Genomic DNA, 20,878 nt, shown 5'->3' on the forward strand with positions numbered 1-20,878 from the left:
GGAAGCCAAGGCCTGTTTACCTCTCTAATCCCACTGAGGAACAGCTAGGGTCCCAACATGCTGAACTACAGAACAGCCTGCCTCTTTGGCTTGCAGAGGGAAGGTGCTGCAGCTGCAGCCTCACCCACTAACTCAGCTTTGTTCCTCTTGGCCACATTTCCACTGGAAGACCATTACTGTAACAGCTGGAACTAGGGAAAAGCTATGAAAAAGAGATGGTGATGAGGTAATGTCAGCAAACAATTCCTGTAAAACATACAAGGTGAAGGCAGTTTGGTTACCTAGGGATGGTTCCTTGCCTCTATGTACCCTGAAGACCTGGGGCTGTCCCAACAGCAGGTTTGTAGCAGCAGCTCTCAGTAAGTCAGCTGGCTTTGGTGGCTGTGCTGGGACCATGCTGTTGCTGCTTTGAAAGACAAACATTGAGGAAGAAGTGGCTGTAGTACCAGACTTACCCATGCTGTGCTTGCTCAGGATGCATGGGGAGAAGAATTAACTTATTCACACACTGTGGCATCTGCTTGTAGGGGATGCTTCCTAGAGTATCAGCTTTTACTGGGATAAATTACAAACTGCCAGCCTCTTTGTCTTACCTGGTTTCAACGAGGCATTCCAGCCAGGAGCACACGCACACACACATGTACATTCTGGTTGCGTTAAATAAAGAATATTTATTGATAAAAAGCTATTGTCTAGGGGCAGGTGTAGGCAGGTGGTGACCCCTTAAGCTGAACAGTCAAGGCATTCATGTGGGAAAAAAATGATAGATAAACACATTTCTAACAGCAGCTTAAGATAGTGAACAACCTTATGGCTATATTATGAAATTACTATGAAGTTACACTTTTCAAACTCTGGCTGTAAAATACTTGAACTACATCAAAGTAAAATAGTAACTAAGAATTCATCCTTACAGGGATTTTAAAAAAAAATGAAGAAAACACCCGCTTCTATCTGCCTCCCATTTTCCTCCCAAAGTCACACATACATTCATACACAGCTACGGCTCAGCTTGCTAAATTAGTTGTGTCTGCTCTGCTCAGTTTGAAGGTGATCCTGCATCTTCAGGAGGAGGTGCTGAGCAGCATGCCCATTGCTGTAGGCAGGTCAAAAGCGGTTCACTTTGTAGTCTTGACATTTTCATGTCCCACTGTTCTCAGAATTTCAAATGCCAAGGAAGCAACAGCAACATCCGCATGAGAGCTAGGAATTTAAAAAAAAAAAAAAAACCCAACAAGAAAACAGTCACACTTAGATATCCTTAGGGGAAAACTTTGTGTTCAAATTCCACATTTGCCTTTTATCTATTATAGAAAATTCCTAATAGCCATTAACTGCACTTGTATACTCTGCTTTCCTGTTATGCAGTAACATGCAACTAGGCATTCCACCTTGTAGCAAATCTTGTGTAAAAATGAATTTCAGCTCAAATACACAGTATCTGCTAGCTCAGTCAAGTTCCTCTGTTAAAAAAAAATATATATATATATGTAAAAAATAAATTTATCATGTCCCCCCCATGAATCTACACACAAGCACACTTCCAGCTTGACAGAAGAATGTGTTTTCACACATACAGCCCTCTCAGCACAGCACAGCTCCACTCAGGGAGGCACTGCCACTCGAGGAGCAGCCCACCTGCAGGGAGGACCGACTGCCCCACTACACACATCTCTGCACGTTTGAGATTGAATGGTGGGATCTTCCCCCTTTTCTTCTTTGCCTAAGTTTTCCTTCTGGAAACACGTATTTTTCTATCATTGGAAGAGAGGCTCTAATGCATTACTGCTGGTTCACAGAAACGGGTTGGGTGGATTTTTTTTTTGTTCTTTTTTATAGACTACCATCCCTCATCTTTAGCTTAGAAAGGACACTAGTAGACTAATCTCCCACTTCCTTGGTTGTTGCTAATGCCAAATACCTACCAACACTCCATGCTTTGGAGAATGTGGAAGTAGTCAGGAAAGCCAAATGATCAGTCCTCACTATGTCAGCCAATGTCTTAATGCACAGCAGTTTAAAGCAGAAAATTTACTTATTTGAAACAAATCCATCCTGGCGGCTGTCTTCACTGAGAAATAAATGGCCCACAAGCTGAAGCTACTAGGCAGAGAGAGTTGGTTATGGGTCACTCTCCAAGCTGCCTGTTCTGACTAGCTGAGGACATCACAGAGCAGCAGTTTGGCGAGCCACAGCTGCTACACGGCAGCAGGAGAGCCCCAGAAACAGCTCGCAATCCGCGCCGTGCCCCTCTCTCGGCACGTGACTGCTTGGCTGGTATCCTCCTTCTGCCGCAGAGGCAGAGGAAAAGATTAGAAACCTGTCTGCAAAAAATGAGCAAAGCAAAAACACTCCTCAATCACATCAACCCAGTGATAATACGTGGGTGGAAGGGCCTCGGAGTTTAGACTACTCAGAGGCTGGCTTAGATCCAGGATCTTGGTTGTAGCCTTCTTGAAAACATTTCTAGTTCTGCATGAGATTCAGAGAGGCTTCCTAAGAAGGTTCAAAGCACAGGTGAGGAGACCAAGTTTATTAGGTCACAAGGAATATTCTGGGAAAGATGCCACATCAGGAAACCCATCGAGATGGCAGAACATCCACAGCCTCCATAAACAAAATGGCCATTCAGCTACTTTAAGCTTGCTAACCCGAGGCTTCTCCAGCCTGCCCATCACCAGTTTATCCCTGTCTGAGTCCATTACAGCCCCAAGATCCAGGCTGAATCCCTCTTAGTTTCCTCTGGAGGCAAATGGATAGGAATATGTGTTCCCCAAAGAAGGGGAGGAGGGGAAATTAAATCCATGAGCTCTCGGGGGCTCCTCTGTTGCTGCTGCAGTGTGGGAGCTTGGCCCAGCAAAGGAACTTGGCTTACCCTAATGTATCAACACACTCATCATTGGCATCAGATGGAATTTGGTCTACTGAGCATCTTGTGTCAAAAAAAAAAAAGAGAGTGCTGCTTATTTTGGGCTCTCTAGTATGTGGTTTTCTGAGTACAGACATGTACAGATGATAACACACAATTAGAGGAAGCCAGAGAAGCAGACTCAAAAGACAGTGACTGGGCTGTCTAGTGCAGCTAACGCTGAAATGTTACAGAACAGAGTGAAAACTCATTCTAAAAGAAGAAAACCCCATCTCTCCCCACTGTTATCTTCAGTGGTGGTGCCAGTGTCTCCCTTGAGGAAAGCTGACGTTTTATTTCAGTTAGATAATTTAACGTGTCATATGAAAACCCGTGAGTCAGCAGCCGAGTACGTGAGAGGGATGCAGACCGTTCCTGGCAGGTTTGGTTAGTCCTCGGCGTGCATCTCCTTACACTCACCATGTCCCAGCATTTCCTCTCCACACCTGCCCACATCCCCCCTTCCTTCCAATATAGGGTACACCCTGCTGTAATATTGAGGAGCCAATTTTCCCAAATATCTGACATATATAAAGCCTGCATTTAGGAGCACAAAGAGCACTGAAAAGATTACCTCAGTGTTTCAAAAACTGATCTATAAACTGCAATTTCTCTACGAATTTTAGTTCAGTCAGAAGTGAAATGCAGCCCACAGTAGGAGCGTAAAATTTGTTTTGAGGGGCAGAGAACAGTAACTCATTCATTCATCTGTCCAGGGGGGATTAGACGAGGGAAAGTCTATGGGAGATGAGCTGAGGTTTGGCCAACTTGTTTGTACTAGCACCTCAGTTCTCACAGAGCAGGCCACAGCATTCCGCAAACTTTCATGCCTTCTTGGAGAAGCCACAGGTATTCTTAAACAAAAGTAGTTCTGTTCTTCAGCTGCACATTTGAAAGTAATCAGCTTGCAAGCACACCAAACACAATTACTTTAAAACAGGGCACCAACATCACTTTGTTCATCTAGCCCACTCCACCAAGAACCACTGACCAGCATCCGGTTACGGGGGCCAAGTGTTTGCAATAAAATAATATAGTTAAAAAAAAAAAAAAATTGACGCATGGGCAAACACATTGAAGCGGACTGTGCAGCACACTGTGGCTCGCTGCAGCTGGGGAGCAAAGCACACTGCCGCCACAGCAGAAATGCCAGCAAGCTCTGGATCAGAGGAGTTTGGAGGACAGCAGGGTAGGGAGAGGGGCCAGGGACAGAAACCTGAGAAGCTTGTACTGCACAGAAGGTGATTACAGGAGAAGACCATTGCAGACAAAAGAGGCTGTGAGCGCTCTCAGCCCTGGAAATTCCTGGAAGCCTGAGGGAACTCACCTGGCAGTTTGGGCCAGTCTCTCTAGAGTTTGGATAAGAGCATCACCATCATTCTTCAGGCTCTCCAAGCACTTCTCGTTTGAAGTTATCTGGAACAAAAAGAAAGAACCATTATCAAAGGCTTAGCAAGAAATTCCTCTCTGTCATTTTTTGGGGGGATAGGGGAGAGGGAAACAAGTTATAGCATTTAGTACAATTGTAAATGGAATGTGACACTAAAGAGACCCGAGAGAAAGTCCCTTTTACTGAACAGGATTGAATTTTAGGCACAGACCATCTAAAATGTCTTGGCTTGATTAACGAGATTCACTCTTGTTCTGAGTCCCTGTATGTGTGCAAATTCACACATCACAGTCTGCCAATCCTGATTTCATCCTTAGTACCAATGCAAATACAAGCCCCATTTAATCTGAATTCCAGGGAGATCTTGGGGAGGCAGTAGTTTTCATTTCTCACTTCAGGGAAAAAATAACCAAGCTCCTATCAGCCTTCAGATCAGAACATGTGGGGTTTCTCAGAGAGAAGCCAGGTTAAAATCACCGCAATGTTAGCAGCTGGATGTCAAAATCAGTCATTAGAAATATTACCTGCGCAGGACCGTCACCTACAGAGCAGGGGACTGAGTGACCAAAGCTATACGCCCTTTTGTGTCACATGAATCCTGATTATAGCTGATTTTGCTGCTGGTGTGTGTTATCACACTAATCTGTAATAATTTGGTTTATTGTTTCTCCAGCCTTAAGTAGCACAACTACACAGCTCCAAGCGGCCGCACGTTTCCTGACCAGCTAAGCAGGTGAACGGGAAAGCACAGACAGACACTGAATACTTGGCAGCTTGCTGAAGAAGCTCCTGTATTTCAAAAAATTTCTGAAAAAAAAAAGGTTTGCGTGTCAATTCCTGCTTGCAAATGTAAATAAATCTTGACCAAAGAGAAAGGAAAAGAGGAGGACCAGAGCAACTGATTATTTCAATGCTGGAGGATTTAATGCTTTAAACAACTTCTAATCTCAAAATCTGGCAAGGACGTTTAAGCTTCAGCATGCTGCGGCTGGCCCCATTTACCATTGATCAAGCATCTGGGCGATATGCCTTCACATCTCCCTCTTAAATCACAAGAGAAGCTGTATTTACAGCTGCCATCCCACCATGATTTATCAGCAGCAACTCTGCAACAACAGTGTCACTACATCTATAATCAGAACATCCTGTAGTTAAGCAGTAACAGGGAACAGGAACGTGTCTGAAGTAAACTAAAATGTATCCTGTGTGGCGGAAAAAAACCAATGATGCCATTACCTAAGTACAAATCATTGGTAAATCCTGATTACAGGCCATTTTTACTCTCTTGAGGTTTATATCTGACCCCCTAGGTTTCTATTTCAGTAATCCTTTCTTCTTTATTTGTCACCTGTTAGATACAGAAGACATATTGTAATTTGGGTTCTGAATGTGAGAACAGGGAGAAAAGTGCTTTCACCGCAAGACATTGCTTTTCATTCCTAAAGAGTGCTCATGCCGCTACCAAACACTTCCCCGAACTTCTGCTGCTCATCAGCTGCTGCCATGTTCTGTGCATTTGCCAAATGCGTACCCCTTGTTTATCCCGCACACTTGAAAAGGAGAGCAAGGGGTCACAGGGGCAGGAAGGCCACTGAAGAATGGATCACACTCCGTAAAACTACAAGGTCAAATAGAAGTTGCCAATATCTCCAATTCTAATACACAGAATCATAGAATGGTTTGGGTTGGAAGGGACCTTTAAAGGTCATCTAGTCCAACCCCCCTGCAAGGAGCAGGGACATCTCCAACCAGATCGGGTTGCTCAGAGCCCCGTCCAACCTGGCCTTGAACATTTCCAGGGATGGGGCATCCACCACCTCTCTGGGCAACCTGTGCCAGTGTTTCACCACCATCATTGTAAAAAATTTTTCCTTATATCCAGTCTGAATCTACCTCCTTCTATCTTAAAACCATTACTCCTCATCCTGTCACAACAGGCCCCCTTCAAGAGTTTACCCCATCTTTCCTGTAGGCCCCCTTTAGGTACTGGAAGGCCGCTCTAAGGCCTCCCTGGAGTGCTGACATCTGTACAGCCCTCCCAGTCTTTTAACAAACTAGTCTTTGTGCATTATATATAGACAGAACATTCAAAATAGGCTCAAATATAAAATCTGGTACCAAAAAAAAAGTTTTAATTCTAAATTGAAGCATTTCGAACAATAACTTAGTCCAGCTGAGTCATAGGGTCTGACTATAAGCTTGCCCATGTTGCAGCATGCCTTGTATGAATACAAGAATACACTTCTGTGGATACAATGCATTTGAATGGAAAGGATTAAAATGGCTTTGTACGCACAGAAATTGTAACAGACAGAACAGAAAGACCCATGAGATCATCTCCCCCATCTCCCTATTACACTTCACTGTTCAGCAGCTTTCAGCCACAAGCAACGGGCTGTTCTGACATCCATCCACAGGGGCTACTCTCCTCTCTAATAAAATGCTTCAAGAGGATCCTTCCAGCAGTAAAGGTGCAACCACAAAGAGAGAAAGAATTGGGCCTTTAACAGCATGATCAGCCTGCAGACTTTTCAAATTGAGTCTAAAACAAACTCAGGACATATTTTTGTGAGAGCATCAACTAACAGCTTCACAAAAGCCAAGGGGTGTTGGTGAAGAACGGACCCATCCATCCAGCAGTGCTACCTGCACACACGAACGGGGAGCCTGCACGGACAAAATGTGGCTGTATGGATTTACACAGGCAGCTGGGGTCTCCACACCCACTCTCGATCACCAGTGTCTGGAAAATCGCTCTCTGTCTCCCACCAGGCATCCACACCATGGGCCTGGAAGGGGATCAATGCTGCGGTAGCAGGAAAGCTGCAGGCCGTGTATAGGGAGAGCTGCCATGCCCTGTAGCCAGCTCGACCACAGCTGCCTATGGCTTTTTGTCAGTCCTCCCACACTGTTCCTGCTCTGACCCAGCGGCATTTATTTGCCCTTTATATCAGTCTGAGCAGCAGATCCAATTGCTCCCTGAGAGATCAGAAGGCCTCTCGCATGCGACAGATTGCATCCTGCTTTCACAGAAGGCTCATGAGAAGTATTGTCTGACCTCAGGAATCACTGTTCACTTTCAAGATCCAAGATAAAACCTTACCCATGTTTTTCTAATTAAAAATTGTTCTGGTTTTGTCTTCATTTTGTTCCATAGAGAAAAGTAAATTATGACAGCACATAAAACCATCAGTAACCAAACTTTTAGAAATGAATGTATTTTTCACGCAGTTTATTATCTTTTTCTTCTACCCAGCGTCGCTGTATCTTTTATCCACACCAGTTCTAGTTCTCATTCACTTGTAATTTTAACAACCAGTTTAATGATCTTTTGTAATACTGCTATTTGTTAGTGCTGGCTACAACACATATTCAATGACATAATCAATAGCTATTCCCTCAATTAAAAATGTAATTAAATCTCAGTTTAGTTGTACACTCATTGCAACTTAATAAGAATTTCAAAATGGCTTTTCTTTATTATGCTAATAGCCATTCAGCAGCTTTCCTCTCTTCAATTCTATTAAATAAGGATGAGCCATAAGAAATACCACAACTGATATGTAAAGATGAGCATTTCCTAAAATGCAGAATAGCTGTTCAAGTATTACAGCGCTGCTGAAGGTGAGTGGAGGAAAAGATACAATATGAAAGATTCGCTGGAAGATCGTCTTTGCTAATAAATTGAGAAGCCTTGGATTCTCGGTCTAAGCAGAAGTGATTTTTTGCAATTCAAGTTTCAAGAAAGCATGGAAACCTAAAGGACAATTATTTTTCTTAAGGCTTGTTTCACAATACTGAACTGCTTTCTCTGATTAGTCATAACTCACAGTTTGTAATTTATAACTGAGTTAAATGACCTAAGTATTATACTACTCTCTCACCATTTTGAAGAGAAATAAATTCTCCTGCTTTGTTGAGGTTTCAAGTAAACCATAACCTTGATGTCTGTGATGTACACTGGGAAATAATGCAAAATATTGATTGGGTAAAGAAAAAACTTTTTTAAAAAATTTTTTTTTAGCTGAAGAAAGGCTTCAGGAGCAAGTTTAGCTGCACCTTCAAAACAAAAAACTGATGGAGATGTTTACAATTTCCATGCTTAGCGGATGCTTTTCTATGAGCCATCACCATGCCTGAATACACAGATACAAGCAAGGCATTTCATAAACGCTCTTTCTCACTAATTGGCTTTTTTCTCTTTCCCAAACACGTTCAATATTTTAACCTCATAAAGTGATACTTTCCTACCTTTTCCTCAAAATGTAATACAATTAAACTAATTACCTTTGCAGGATTGGTTAGCTCAAGTTCTTACTCAACTTTACCAACAACTGCCTGAGAGTAGCCACACAGGTAACACAGGAGCTGCCATGGGCTTGTTTATCAGAACCACCAGATACTCACAGGTTCAATGTCAGCATCACACGAATATCGACACGTGCTGTGAATAAAGTACCACTAATCCCCAGTTGGAGGCCTTTCTGTGAGTGGCAATTGTATCTTCAGCAAATACTGCAGTAAAACAAATCACCAGTACATTTTGTTCTGTGCAGTAACAGGGACCTCTATGTAGGACACTAAATATATTTTTAAAAATTAAGTTTTTGGAATTAAAAAAAAATAAAGAATTAAGCACACTCTATTGCCTTCTAGACACTATTTCAAGTAATGTCTTCATAGTAAGTGCTGTCCCCACAATTTAAAATGTGCATCTCAGACTTCTCATTCTTGCTTTCACCTTTGACTGGCTGAAGGCACTGTGAGTAGGACACAGAGCCTTTCATCCCCACCCAAAGCTGCTGTTTCAAATGCCATCTGGGGTGGTGGTGATTGAAAGTTGATGGCTATTCACAGCTGCTTAGTGTGACCTTATTCCCATTTTTTAAGGAACAAATGTCACAAAATATAGTGGTGTCAAAAACATCGCTATAGCTGACGTGACAGCCCAGCAAGTAAGTCAATGGAATGGTAACTTCATAAATACGGCACAGCGCCTGGGCTGGCAGAGAGAACCTCCCAGTGTTGAGGCCCATCTTATGTCTATCCCAGGGCATTTAATTGCATTTTTCCTCCCAGGCTGTCATCACTGAGCTATTCACAAGCACTGTGGTAATCAAATAAAACATGTCACTTGGTTTGTCATTCACAATTCACGACGACATGGACAGAAATACACAGCCATTCCTTCTTAATGGAGGAGCATGATAAACATGAATTTTCTGCAAACAGGGACTCATTCAGGTGAGAATCGATGTGAAATAAAACTAACAGATCCATTGATCATGTTCAAACTTGCTAAATACAAATATTTCTTTCATTATAAATCCCTCTCCAAGCATACACATTAAGCAGGCAGTGCCCAGAGGAGGTATATCAAATGGATCCATCACTTCTCACGACAGATCAAACGGATTCATCACTTCTGTAGGCCTGCATGCTTACTTACTCTTACAAAGTAACATAGCCCTGCCTTTGTGTAACGAATCATAAAAGGTTAGAGTTGGAAGGGACCTTGAAAGGTCATTTAGTCCAACCCTCCTGCAAGGAGCAGGGACATCCCCAACCAGATCAGGCTGCTCAGAGCCTCATCCAACCTGGTCTTGAATATTTCCAGGGATGGGGCATCCACCACCTCTCTGGGCAACCTGTTCCAGTGTTCCACCACCCTCATTGTAAAAAATGTAATCCTTAAATCTAGTCTAAATCTGCCCTCTTTTAGCTTAAAACCATTACCCCTTGTCCTATCACAACACGCCCTGCTAAAAAGTCTGTTCCAATCTTCCTTATAAGCCCCCTTGAGGTACTGGAAGGCTGCTATAAGGCCCCCCAGAGCCTTCTCTTCACACTGAACAGCCCCAGCTCTCTCAGCCTGCCCTCATAGGATAGGTGCTCCAGCCCTCTGATCATTTTTGTGGCCCTCCTCTGGACCCTCTCCAACAGGTCCATGATGGGCCAGACCTAAAAAAAGCATTTGAAGCCCACAAATTAGAGGTTGTAATAATTATATTTTAGGTGTCAGCCACCAAGGAGGAATCCTAAGCAGAAGCCAAGGTACTTGCACAGTGCATGTGGAGAGTCTAGTTGCAGAAGGGCATGGAAACCTGCACGTTGAACATGATGGTATCCGAATTCCCTGTTCCCTCTGGAGCTCAGATTTCTAATACAGCAAATGAAAACTAATGGTTCAGACAGCAGAGACCACAACTCCAACGCTTTTCTCAGTGCTCCCGCATGAGGCTATGGGCTCCCATGCTCTCTTGTAGTCCTCTGCCCTTTACTAGGCAAGTGAAGGTCACATTTTTTGTTGCTGTGGCACAGTTTTCAGTGGATGGGGAGAGGCAGGAAGGTTTGGATGGTTCCCGCGCACTGAGTGAGTAACACCACAGCACAGGGACTCGGCAGAGAGGCAAGAGGCAGCACGGCTATCCAGGTTGGAGAAGTTAAGCATGAACTCCCATTTACCAGGGGAGCACTCTGGCCATTAGGCCAATTACATATGTATGGCTGGAAATTTAAAAAAAAAATAAAACAAAACAACCTAAAACAGCAAAAAAAATCCCAGCTATCTACAGGGTCTTTCGTGATGTCTTTAATCTGGCATTTTTTAGATGTGCTCTAGGCAGGCACATGGGACTGGACCCTTCAAAGCGCTTTGGCACAACCAGTTTACAGGCTGTTTAATGAAAACTATTGGTAACTCTCGCCAGGCTATGCAAGTGCAGCAGAGGAACACCTGAGGACAGTGAGCTTGCAGAGACACAGCATGCTCACTAGGATGTCCACAAGTTATTTTCACTCTCCATAATATACAAGAGCTCATTCTAAAAGGGTAAAAATCTTCTTGGCACTACCCACATCACAGCATGCTTCCTCGCTACTCTTTTCTCTACACATCGTTCAGCTGGAGAGAGACAGACACAGAACGTGTGTGTGGGAAGAACAAATCAAGTCGGACGAGTTATATTTACGTTACTAATTGCCAACTCATTTGAACAGGCCTGAGCAATGCTGCTGGACCATAAAAACAAGAAATGAAAGTTTCAAAAGCATGAGCGTTCCAGGTGTTCTTTGGCAGGCGTATTGCAGTCAGGGATTGCAGACACACAATTACAAAGACTTTGTGGCCCTCAGATCCTGCAAATACATGTGAAAACAAGCAGGTATCTGTGACAAAAAAAAACCAAACCCCTACATCAGACAGCTTAGCTCTGATTTTAGAGTTCAAAAATCTTTTTTTTTTTCTCCTCTTTATGGATAAAATTCTTGTTCCATTGAAGTCAGAAGCAAACTCCTTTTGACTTTGATAAGGCCAAGATTTCATTCAATACGTTTTGTTTTCTTCTAATTTGTATGTTTGTACAGGTTTATTCTAAGTTCAAAGCAATCTTCACCGGTAACTTGGAAACGTACCAGTTTTCCGGCAGCCTGAAAGCCACGCTGTCTCGCGGACTTTTCACAGAGAGACAAGGAATGTCTCCCACACACTATATAATGGTTAATTGATTTTAGACATTTCCTGACACCTTCCACTTTGAGGCTATTCTCTGCTCTTCAGCATACACATAACACACACAAAGGCATGCTCTTTGTTGTAAAGTTGAAAAATTACCAATTCTAAGGGTCATTGTCTAAGCAAAAGAGAATATTCTCTTATGCTTAGACAATGCTTGAACAGAAGACCACTCTCTGTCTTACGTGATTTTTTTATTTGGTTTTTATTGCAAGCAGTGTTCTCAGCTTGCTGTCAGGAAAGACAAGATGTCTTTATAATCTGGAAAATATCCATTATCGCAGTTTCCATCCTCTATAACTAGTGAGTTTAAAATATTTGACTTAACAGAACTGGATAGGGCAACCTCTTCACATCCATTAGAACCAGCTGTCCATGACTTCATTAGCAAAAGTAAACTGGTCCTGTCTGGCAAAAGGTGTCTCAAAGGTGCTACAGGAGACTTCCACATACTGTTGTAGCATTGACAACTTAGGCATGCTCATAACCAGCCCAACATCAATGTGACATAAAAATAAACACTTGCCACCCTGTTGCTGATGATTTCATCTGCGAACACAGATTCATCTGTCATCTGCATGCCAAAGACTCCCTGAGGTACCACTTCAGACTAGTTTCACTCTGTCCAAACAATGATCCCAGCCAGCCTCAAACATCAGCTTTAGCAAAATGGGGCCACATACAGAGCTTACACAAACCTCGCAAGCCCCTCTGATCCCTCTACCCACAACTCCCACACAGCTGCCTGTCCTCACCTTGCTGGCTCTGATAAGACCACCGCCTCCCAAGTACACCTCACTCTGATGGTCTTGTATAACTTTCCGCTTACAGAAAGAAAGGGGAAATCCACTGGAATAATTTATTACCACAGCAGGTCCAATTTAGGCTCAGATCCTGCATTTATATTCCTTTAGGAGCTATTATAGTGGCTCCTGATTGTCTTAGACCAAAAGAACCTAAAAGCAGTTATGAACACACAGAGAGTCTTTCTGCATATCTAGATTTCCCTTCAAGTTCATCACTCCCTGGATCTGAGAAGGCTCTCATATTCAAATGTCCTTCATAGTCTCTCTTCATCAGCATTTTTCCTAAAATAGCTTCTGACAACTAACTCCCAATCTCTCTTAAATGTTGATTCCTATAACTAATTTTCCAGTGCTGCTGTCTTTTTTGGCCAAATAATTCAACTCTTGAATAAGATCCCTGAATTCCAGCATCTGTCATCCGTTATATTTCTTCGCAAAAATCACAAAATAGTCCGACCGCAAAGTTTTTTTGGAATTACATCCAACTTTCATTGATACGCTCCATGGGTTAGGGATGGCCTTCTTTTATTTTCATGTTTATCTAGTACAGCTGAACCTAGATCTTTGACTGCCATATTTCATCCTCTGACGCTTCCAATAATTTCAAATATTTATACACTTGTAAGGGTAAGAATCATTACTATAGATAAATCATCTTCTCAACATTAGGAAAACCAGTGACACCCAGAGTACACTGGAAAGTGCCGACCTTTAAATAGCAATTACCATACAGGAGAAGTATGCAAGCAACCAAGCAATTACCAGTTTCATAAATGCTTGCATATCTAAGGACACAAACACTTGAGCAGCCATGCCTGTGATGCTCAGGTAAACTGGCCAAACACCTAGGAACAGCCAAGCAGTGGGGAATTTGTTTTAATGCATATACGCTCCAAAAAATAAGATCTCCAACTTGACGATGTCCCTTGTCCTGCTTTAAGATGCTCCTCATAAAGATAAAAGACTGCTGCCTTGATGACGGCAGAGTGATGTGAACAGATGCTGTCAAAGTTGTCCTTACACAGAGCCACTGGTGCAATTCAAGTCTGATCTACTATGCAAAATCATTAGTTTCCCCTGAGCAGAACCTTTATATAGCATTGATTAACTTTCACAGAGGATGAAGCAAAATTGGAAAGCTCATGCTCACATGGGTTATAATCTGGACTTGAACACAAGACTCCAACAACTAAAAATCTGTACAACTTGACTTAGTACTTTAGATTTACCACTTCAAGAACAGCAGGAATATGAAGACTTAAAAAATAAAAGGAGGAGCAAAGCCTTGTTAGAAAATCACTATGAACTAAATATTTGAGCTAAATATTAAAGCACTAAACATCAGTTCCTTTGCAGCCCAAATAGACTTGGTTTCTATGGACACATAAAACTTGGACATAGACCCCCTGAGGTTTTTCTTAAGTACCAAACATGGATAGTCTTTCATATACTGAAAAAAGACAAAAAAAAAGGTGAGAAAATTTTTTATTAGGGGAGAAAAGTATCACTATATTTATGCTTTATATAAAAAGCAACTAGGAATGTAAATGACTGAACAGGGATATAAGTCTATAAAATACCAATTTCTGAGGAAAATTATGCTTTATGTAATGGTTCAATTTCCATAAAATTGTAAAAACTGTCATAAAAACAAATGGACTTCTGAAATCGATGCTTGCTTATTGTCATGTGACAGATGGCTCTGACTGCCTGGCAGAGAGCAAACAGCTACCTAGTTGGTCCTCACTGACCTCCAAGAGAATCATTTTGGTCTATTCACATTTTTTTTTTTAATGATCCTGGCTGCATTTAAGTATCTTTACAGCAGCTAGTAAGTCATCCATGTGCAATTACGGAGAGGAGGTCAAAAGGAAGTAATAGCGGTGAGCCCAACAGATGACACAGCTAGGCAATCTCAACAGTATTGCAACTAAGTAAAATTACAGTGCACTGAAACACCAAATGAATCTGGCAATCCTTTTGTGCCCACAGAAACAATGAATTAGGACTCCGTAATGAAAACAACAGTGATAGTCACTGGGAATTACACTGGCCTTGAATTATGAATCAAATAAACAGGTTGCAGGTTTCAGAACTGCTAGTTTCACTCTACAACACAAAGCAAAACATCTGTCCATGTGAAAAGAGAGTGTATTTCTCATTGTTGACCAGAGCAGTACTGCTTTTCAGACAGCTCCTGTATCTATTGATAATCATACCGGACTCCCAGTACCCAAATACCAGCTCAGTGCTAATTGTTGAGGGGTGGTCTCAGGAAGCACATACATTCCAAACAACGGGGTAAGAAACTTCCCCCAGAAACGTGAGTGCACAGTATTCCAGCCACCGGAATAAAGCCTTTTCATTCTTGCTGCTTTCTAAAATTAAGGGCAGGTCCCACTCCCTGTCAGTGTCAACAAAAACCAGCCATTACAGATTCACTGAATACTTTAATGTCACTTGTGAAAACAACCATCAACCAAAAAAGCAGTCCAAATCTGCCCTTAATGTAGATGCACATATAGTTCCAGACTTACACTGCTTATTCCAAATAAACAGACACAATAAAATTTAGTGTAGAATGACTAGTTCAATAGGCCACATTGTGAGTAAGTGTTCAGAGTTACTTCAGAAGTCATTCCCACTCACTGCATCTCACACGGCAGATAACCATAAGTCACCAGTACCGTCATGTTTTTGGTTTTGTCAACATTTGCCATTTCATTAAGTTGTGTTTGGACTCCACATGCTTCACCCTTTATGAGCCCTGCTGTTTTAGTGACATCAAGAAACTAGTGATTTGATGATTTCATATCTATTTTCCTCTCCCTACCTCACCTTGTGTATACCCACGCTTAGCTGACTATCAGAGTTTCATCAGCGACTGGCAAGAACAGATTCTTGAGTAGCTTTCCTTTGCTTTTATCAATTCATTGAGTTCCAGCTCCTGGCAGCCTGTATAAGAGAAATTCTTGCAGCTGTCCCCAAAGCAATAGTATTTGACTGTTCTTTATAATAATATTTCAAGATACAGATTAATATAAACACTGCGGAGTATCTTTACTGCAACTGCAAAAACAAAAGGGCTCTAAGACAAGGTTTAATGACATACAGCAAAATGTGCAAAGATAAATCACCTTTTTCTCTCAATGCAGTGCTGTACAGTCATCTTCATCTTTTCTCATCAGTTTCCATTTCCAACACATGCAACAAGTGCTTTTACTACGCTAGGGAGCAAAAAGGATCAAGCTCTGCAACCTGGCAGTCTTCTATCAACAATAAAAGAAAAAGATACAAAGACTGCGAGTCCAAAGTGATGTCACTCACTAGTGACATGAATGGCAATGTACTGCTTTACTATTAATAGTAAAGTCAGGGAAAACCAAGGTTCATTTTATTTAAGGATAAACTCAAGTAGCTGGTACCTTATCCCTGACAGTATAAGAAGAAGGGCAACGCATGACAACTCTGCGTAATACTTCACGGCAGATGGAGTGAGGGGAATGAGACTAGCTGCCTGTGCAGCTGGTGGGCACGAGAAGGACAATCTTGTCCTAATGCAACTGCCCAGTTGTGATCACCAAAGGGTGGGTGGGACAAGGCAAGGAGGAACACAGCACAGTGTCAAGAAATGAATGTAGAAATTACAAAATATCTGCTTAAATTGTTCATCCTCTCCACGTAGAAGGCTGTCTGGCACTGTTACCACAGATACCCCGGCTTATCTCCTCCATTGAGTAGTTAAACAAATTTTACCTAAATTAAAATCATGCAACTAAGTACAGAGTCAAACAACCACAAGTACTTGAGTTAAAGCAGTTTTAGAAATTACCAATCACTTCACTAGAATGTGACATTTATGTATATATGCGCTCACTAAATTGCAACGTTAAGGGGGCTGGCTTGAACCACCACGGATGGTGATTTACGTTAACCTATTTTACTCCATGCTGTAAAAGACTGGGGTGCCCGTACAGTCAGCTGTGTTGTCTCAGGCAAGGTAGTATTAATTTCCAACTGAGCAGGCAACAGCTCCCTCAACTCCTTTGCCTTCATGGCACTGTGATGGATGTCCTTATTTTAAAAGCTTGCTAAATGTTAAAATTCTGATCCAAGAAATTGGTATCAACAGAGGAAAGATGCTAGTACAGTATTTTAAATGCATCCTTATTTTTATAAAACATATTCAAATTGCAATTAGTTATGTGATCCATTAGTTATGTTGTCCAAGAGCCTTGACAAAAGGGTTTTGTTGGGTTTAGTTGCCATGGTTTAAAAACCAAGCAACCAAACAAAAAATTCACCGCCCCAACTCTCTGCTCCATTGCATTGCCAGGGGTTCTTGTCCCCAGAGTATGAAGGGGAGAAAAAGATCTGTGTTTATATCTCATTTGGTCTGGCTCATAACTTGTCCTATTAGCTTAAAAAGCTGATGAAGGTGGGCCTGCATTAATACTGGGCTGAGACCTACTTCCAGTTCTATTGAGTCAGGAGAGCAGAGAGGCAGGACAGTGACACGAAGGTGGTGGACCAAGCAGGGCAGCAGACTCCACTGCAGCCAGCATCTCAGAGCCTTAACTGTGAGCTCACAGGCTTTTGTCATTAAAAGGTGGAGATAAAGAGGTAGAAAGCTGAAAAGAGAAAACTTTCAGTGAAGTAGTAAGTCCACAACAAAAGGAGAGTCTGTCCTTCCATAAACAAAATCTGCTGAATTCCCACAGAAGGAATCCTTTCTCCTATAGGAAGTAAATAGTTTAATTTGGATAGAAGAACATTCTTGGGAAGACAGACTGAATGTTTCTCTTTGTAACTCTGCAAAACAGCAGAGATTGACCTTTACATTCTCATTTTGATGCTTATCTTGAACAAACAGCCAAGAAGTCAATGTCTACAGAGAAAAAATTAGGGAAGTGACTTTTCTTTAAAAGTGCAGAGCAAGTCCTAGGGAAAATTTTAATAAATATGAGTCCAGCTGCTGTGGCTGAATGTTAACTAGCTTTGTGATGCAGTGTTTATTTGGCCATGAAATGCTTGCTGAGACAAGTTAAACTTCAATCTTAAACTATACAATTAAGTCTTTCAGGGAGAAAATGATCCTTTGTAGCTTTTGTTATCTCAAAATAGGTTACATTTCAGTACCAGCAGAAGAACAAACATTTTCTTATTTTATACACGCGTCGGCTTTTTGCTTTTATCTTGTGGGTGAATGTAGCGTGCAGGGAATGGATATCACTGACTAACGTCAATCCTAATGATTGCAAGGGTTCTGACAAACTTCGCCCACACAGATCGGGCAGTGAACCTTACACCTGGCTTACAGCACCGCCACTTCTGCAGTCTTGGCTTCAGTTGAATCGATAATCGTATCAAAGTGTACAATACGGTTACCGACAGCCCAGCTTTCAGCTATGATCTAATTGGGAAGTGAACTGGATATTTTTTCCCCTCATTTTCTTTTCTGGCTATGGGGAAAAAAAAAAGATAAAGTATTATTATCATACAGTAATATTCATAATAAATACACACAGGTTCCAAATAAAGTATTTCTAATTAACAAAGCAGTTTGTTTTCTCTCAGAGGTTTCACGTTAAAACTCCTCAGATATTTTTGCTGATGTGCAGCTAATTACATCATTGTTTTCATTTGCTATTGCGCAAAGACCATGAATAAGGTGTGCCTTAAAATTAGACGTTGCAGCCTATACACTTAACCTGATTAGGTAAATAATTTAAATATTAACACAGTTACGGAAATGAAAGCAGACAGATTCTTGTTAAAAAACAAGTCATCATATACTCTTACACCGTATTCTTTTAAAAACACAAGACTTAAACGTTGGATGCCTGCCACAAGATACCACCTTTTGCTCCTGTACCCACTGTGGCTGTCAATCTTACCACTCTGCCCTCCAGGACACGGTAACTGAGTCACAGTGCAAACTTAATCACGTCACAACACAAAGCTGATGCGATGATCTCATTACTGTTCCAGGAAAAGGAATAAACTCAATTCCTATTTACACCAGCAAATCTAGCTTTCAGCAAAGACCTACAAAGGCCCTGACCACATAACAGAGAGAACAAGTAACATGAGTGGCACCCTATTAAGGAAACTATTAATCTAAGTGAGATAGTGACACTGAGAGTTTTAAAGAAAGTCTCAGTTCTTTGTCCGAGGATTTCTGAACTTTAAAGGAGTTTTGGAGTTTAACCAAATCTATAATCCCTTTTGGTAAGGTTAAGGTACCTGGAAGTTATGTTTATGTCAGGTTAAAAATAACTTTGTACATTAAAGAAAAGATTTATTGCACTATTTCAAGTACCCAACCCAATCTAAATGGGATAGGAGGTTCGTTTTGAAGTTCTTCACCCTTTTTTTAATATTGTATTTGGATTGTTTTCTAGCATAGAATCAGACATGCAGAAACAAAATCTAAAATGACTAAATCTGACTTTAAAAGAATACCTGTCTGATCAAAGCCTCTAGCTCACCTGTGTTGTGCTTTTTTTTTTTTTTAAATAAAACAAACTAACTAGCAGGAAAAGTCTTATCTTCTAAGAGTTGCATTTAAAACTGATTGCTTATAAAGATTTGAAGAATGATTGGCATTATCATTCCAAAACAGCACCCAGGGGAACTGGGTGGATCAAGGGATTGCTAATGAGATACTGAGTCTTTCACATCTAAACTGCTGATTTAAATTCAATCCAAGACAAAGATCCCCCAACTGGTGGACATCTGATGATATGAGGTGATGTTCTCACTCTATTCTTAGAAGATACACATTCTAAGAGCACTGAACTAGCAGTAAAATTGGCACTCTGCAGTGAAACCAATGAATGAATTGACGATGAAACAATTTAAATTAACTTTTATCCCTCAGTACAGCAATACAAAACATGGCTTTGGCTTTCAGGATCACGTTTAGATCACAATTACTTCCCCCAATCTGTTCAAAATAAGAGTTTCCACGTCTAAGATTACTATGGTAAATTCAAACGAAACAGTTCAGTAAAATTACTATTTAAGTTGCAGAGTAGCTATATTGGGTTTTAATGACTTATAATTTACAGAAAGACCAGTGATAGATGTTAATGAGTGACTCAGGCAACTTTCTATTATGCTTTTCTGCAGGAGCAGTCATTATCACATGTCTGTTGCTCAGAACATAGCACTCACTAGTCCTCCCTCTTACTTAATAAAAGTAAATTAATCATTTCCAATCATTTATTTATCAGTGAATTTAGACCCTAGTTTCACTCATAAATTACAGTAAATGTATCATTTTAATTAACTTACTAGTCATAGCTGTTCTACAGATGTTTTGTTTGTTTGAGCATACTTCAGTCTACGAACTATTTGCAACTCTTGTTACTGTGATTCTTGATTTACTAACAGGATTTGTGACAGATAACTGAATTACATATTACTGTTCCTCTCTGCCAACTAACAGGTCAGACTGAGAGTCCATCTCCTAGGCCTCAAGTTTTTTGCTTTTGGTACATGACATGGCTATCTATCTCAAATGGCTAGTACAACGTGCAAAGCAAGCCCATAGCCAGTACCGGGAGATGGACTGACCCTACCTGCATATGAATCAGTGGGTTGGGCTCACACTAATTGCCACAGCAGGAGCAGAACCCAATCCCCTCACTCAGCCTTCTTCCCTCTTTCCTTCCTTGAAAAAGTACTCTTTTCACCCCATAACCCAAGCCCCTTCCCCCTGCAGGAACCTCCCTGCCAGTCCCATGCCACTTACCCCCACCTGCACAAGGGGAACCCACCAGAGTTACCAGAGCAGGACCCAGTCGTGTGCTGGTGGCTCTGAATGGAATGGGGAGGCTAGAGAAGTTCTTTGTTATGTGTTTCAAAGGATCCCTCTACTGAGTTCATTGCCTTACCAGGGAAAACAGCTTATTCCTGTACTAGGCTACAGAGCAAATCCCAAGAGATTGCCCCTTGGTCCAGAAAGAAGAAATATGGTCCCTTTAAACAATGGAAGGTGTTGACCATCCACAGATGTCTCCCCTCCCTCCACGGCACCATCAAAAAGCTAATGTATGTCCTAAGATGCCCCCTTACAGCAGGCATGCACAGCTAGCAAATGCCACCAAATACAAAACAGGTTCCTTAGCAGGGGGTGAAGAGGCAATCACAATGTGTGGAAAAGGTCCTTGAGAGAAGATACCATTTCTTCTCCTGCTGATCCTTCCCTAACTCTCTTCCTCTTGTGCACTGCCTTCTGGATCCTGCTCACCCCA

The 20,878-nt window shown here is 41.6% G+C and overlaps 1 protein-coding gene across 1 annotated transcript in view; it reads right to left on the minus strand.

Moving 5' to 3' along the window:
* Positions 1–422: 422 nt before the first annotated feature.
* Positions 423–20,878, minus strand: part of ULK4 (unc-51 like kinase 4) — a 255,975-nt gene continuing 235,519 nt past the window's right edge. The window contains exons 37-38 of the mRNA XM_086741634.1: positions 4,236–4,324; positions 423–1,203 (exon numbers count right to left, since the gene is read on the minus strand). Of these exons, the coding sequence (XP_086597760.1) occupies positions 1,119–1,203; positions 4,236–4,324 (174 nt within the window). The 3' untranslated portion in view covers positions 423–1,118. The remainder of the gene's footprint in view (positions 1,204–4,235; positions 4,325–20,878) is intronic.

The sequence above is a fragment of the Chlamydotis macqueenii genome, chromosome 2 (genome assembly GCF_036417535.1).
Source record: "Chlamydotis macqueenii isolate bChlMac1 chromosome 2, bChlMac1.mat, whole genome shotgun sequence".
NCBI classification, from domain to species: Eukaryota; Metazoa; Chordata; class Aves; order Otidiformes; family Otididae; genus Chlamydotis; species Chlamydotis macqueenii.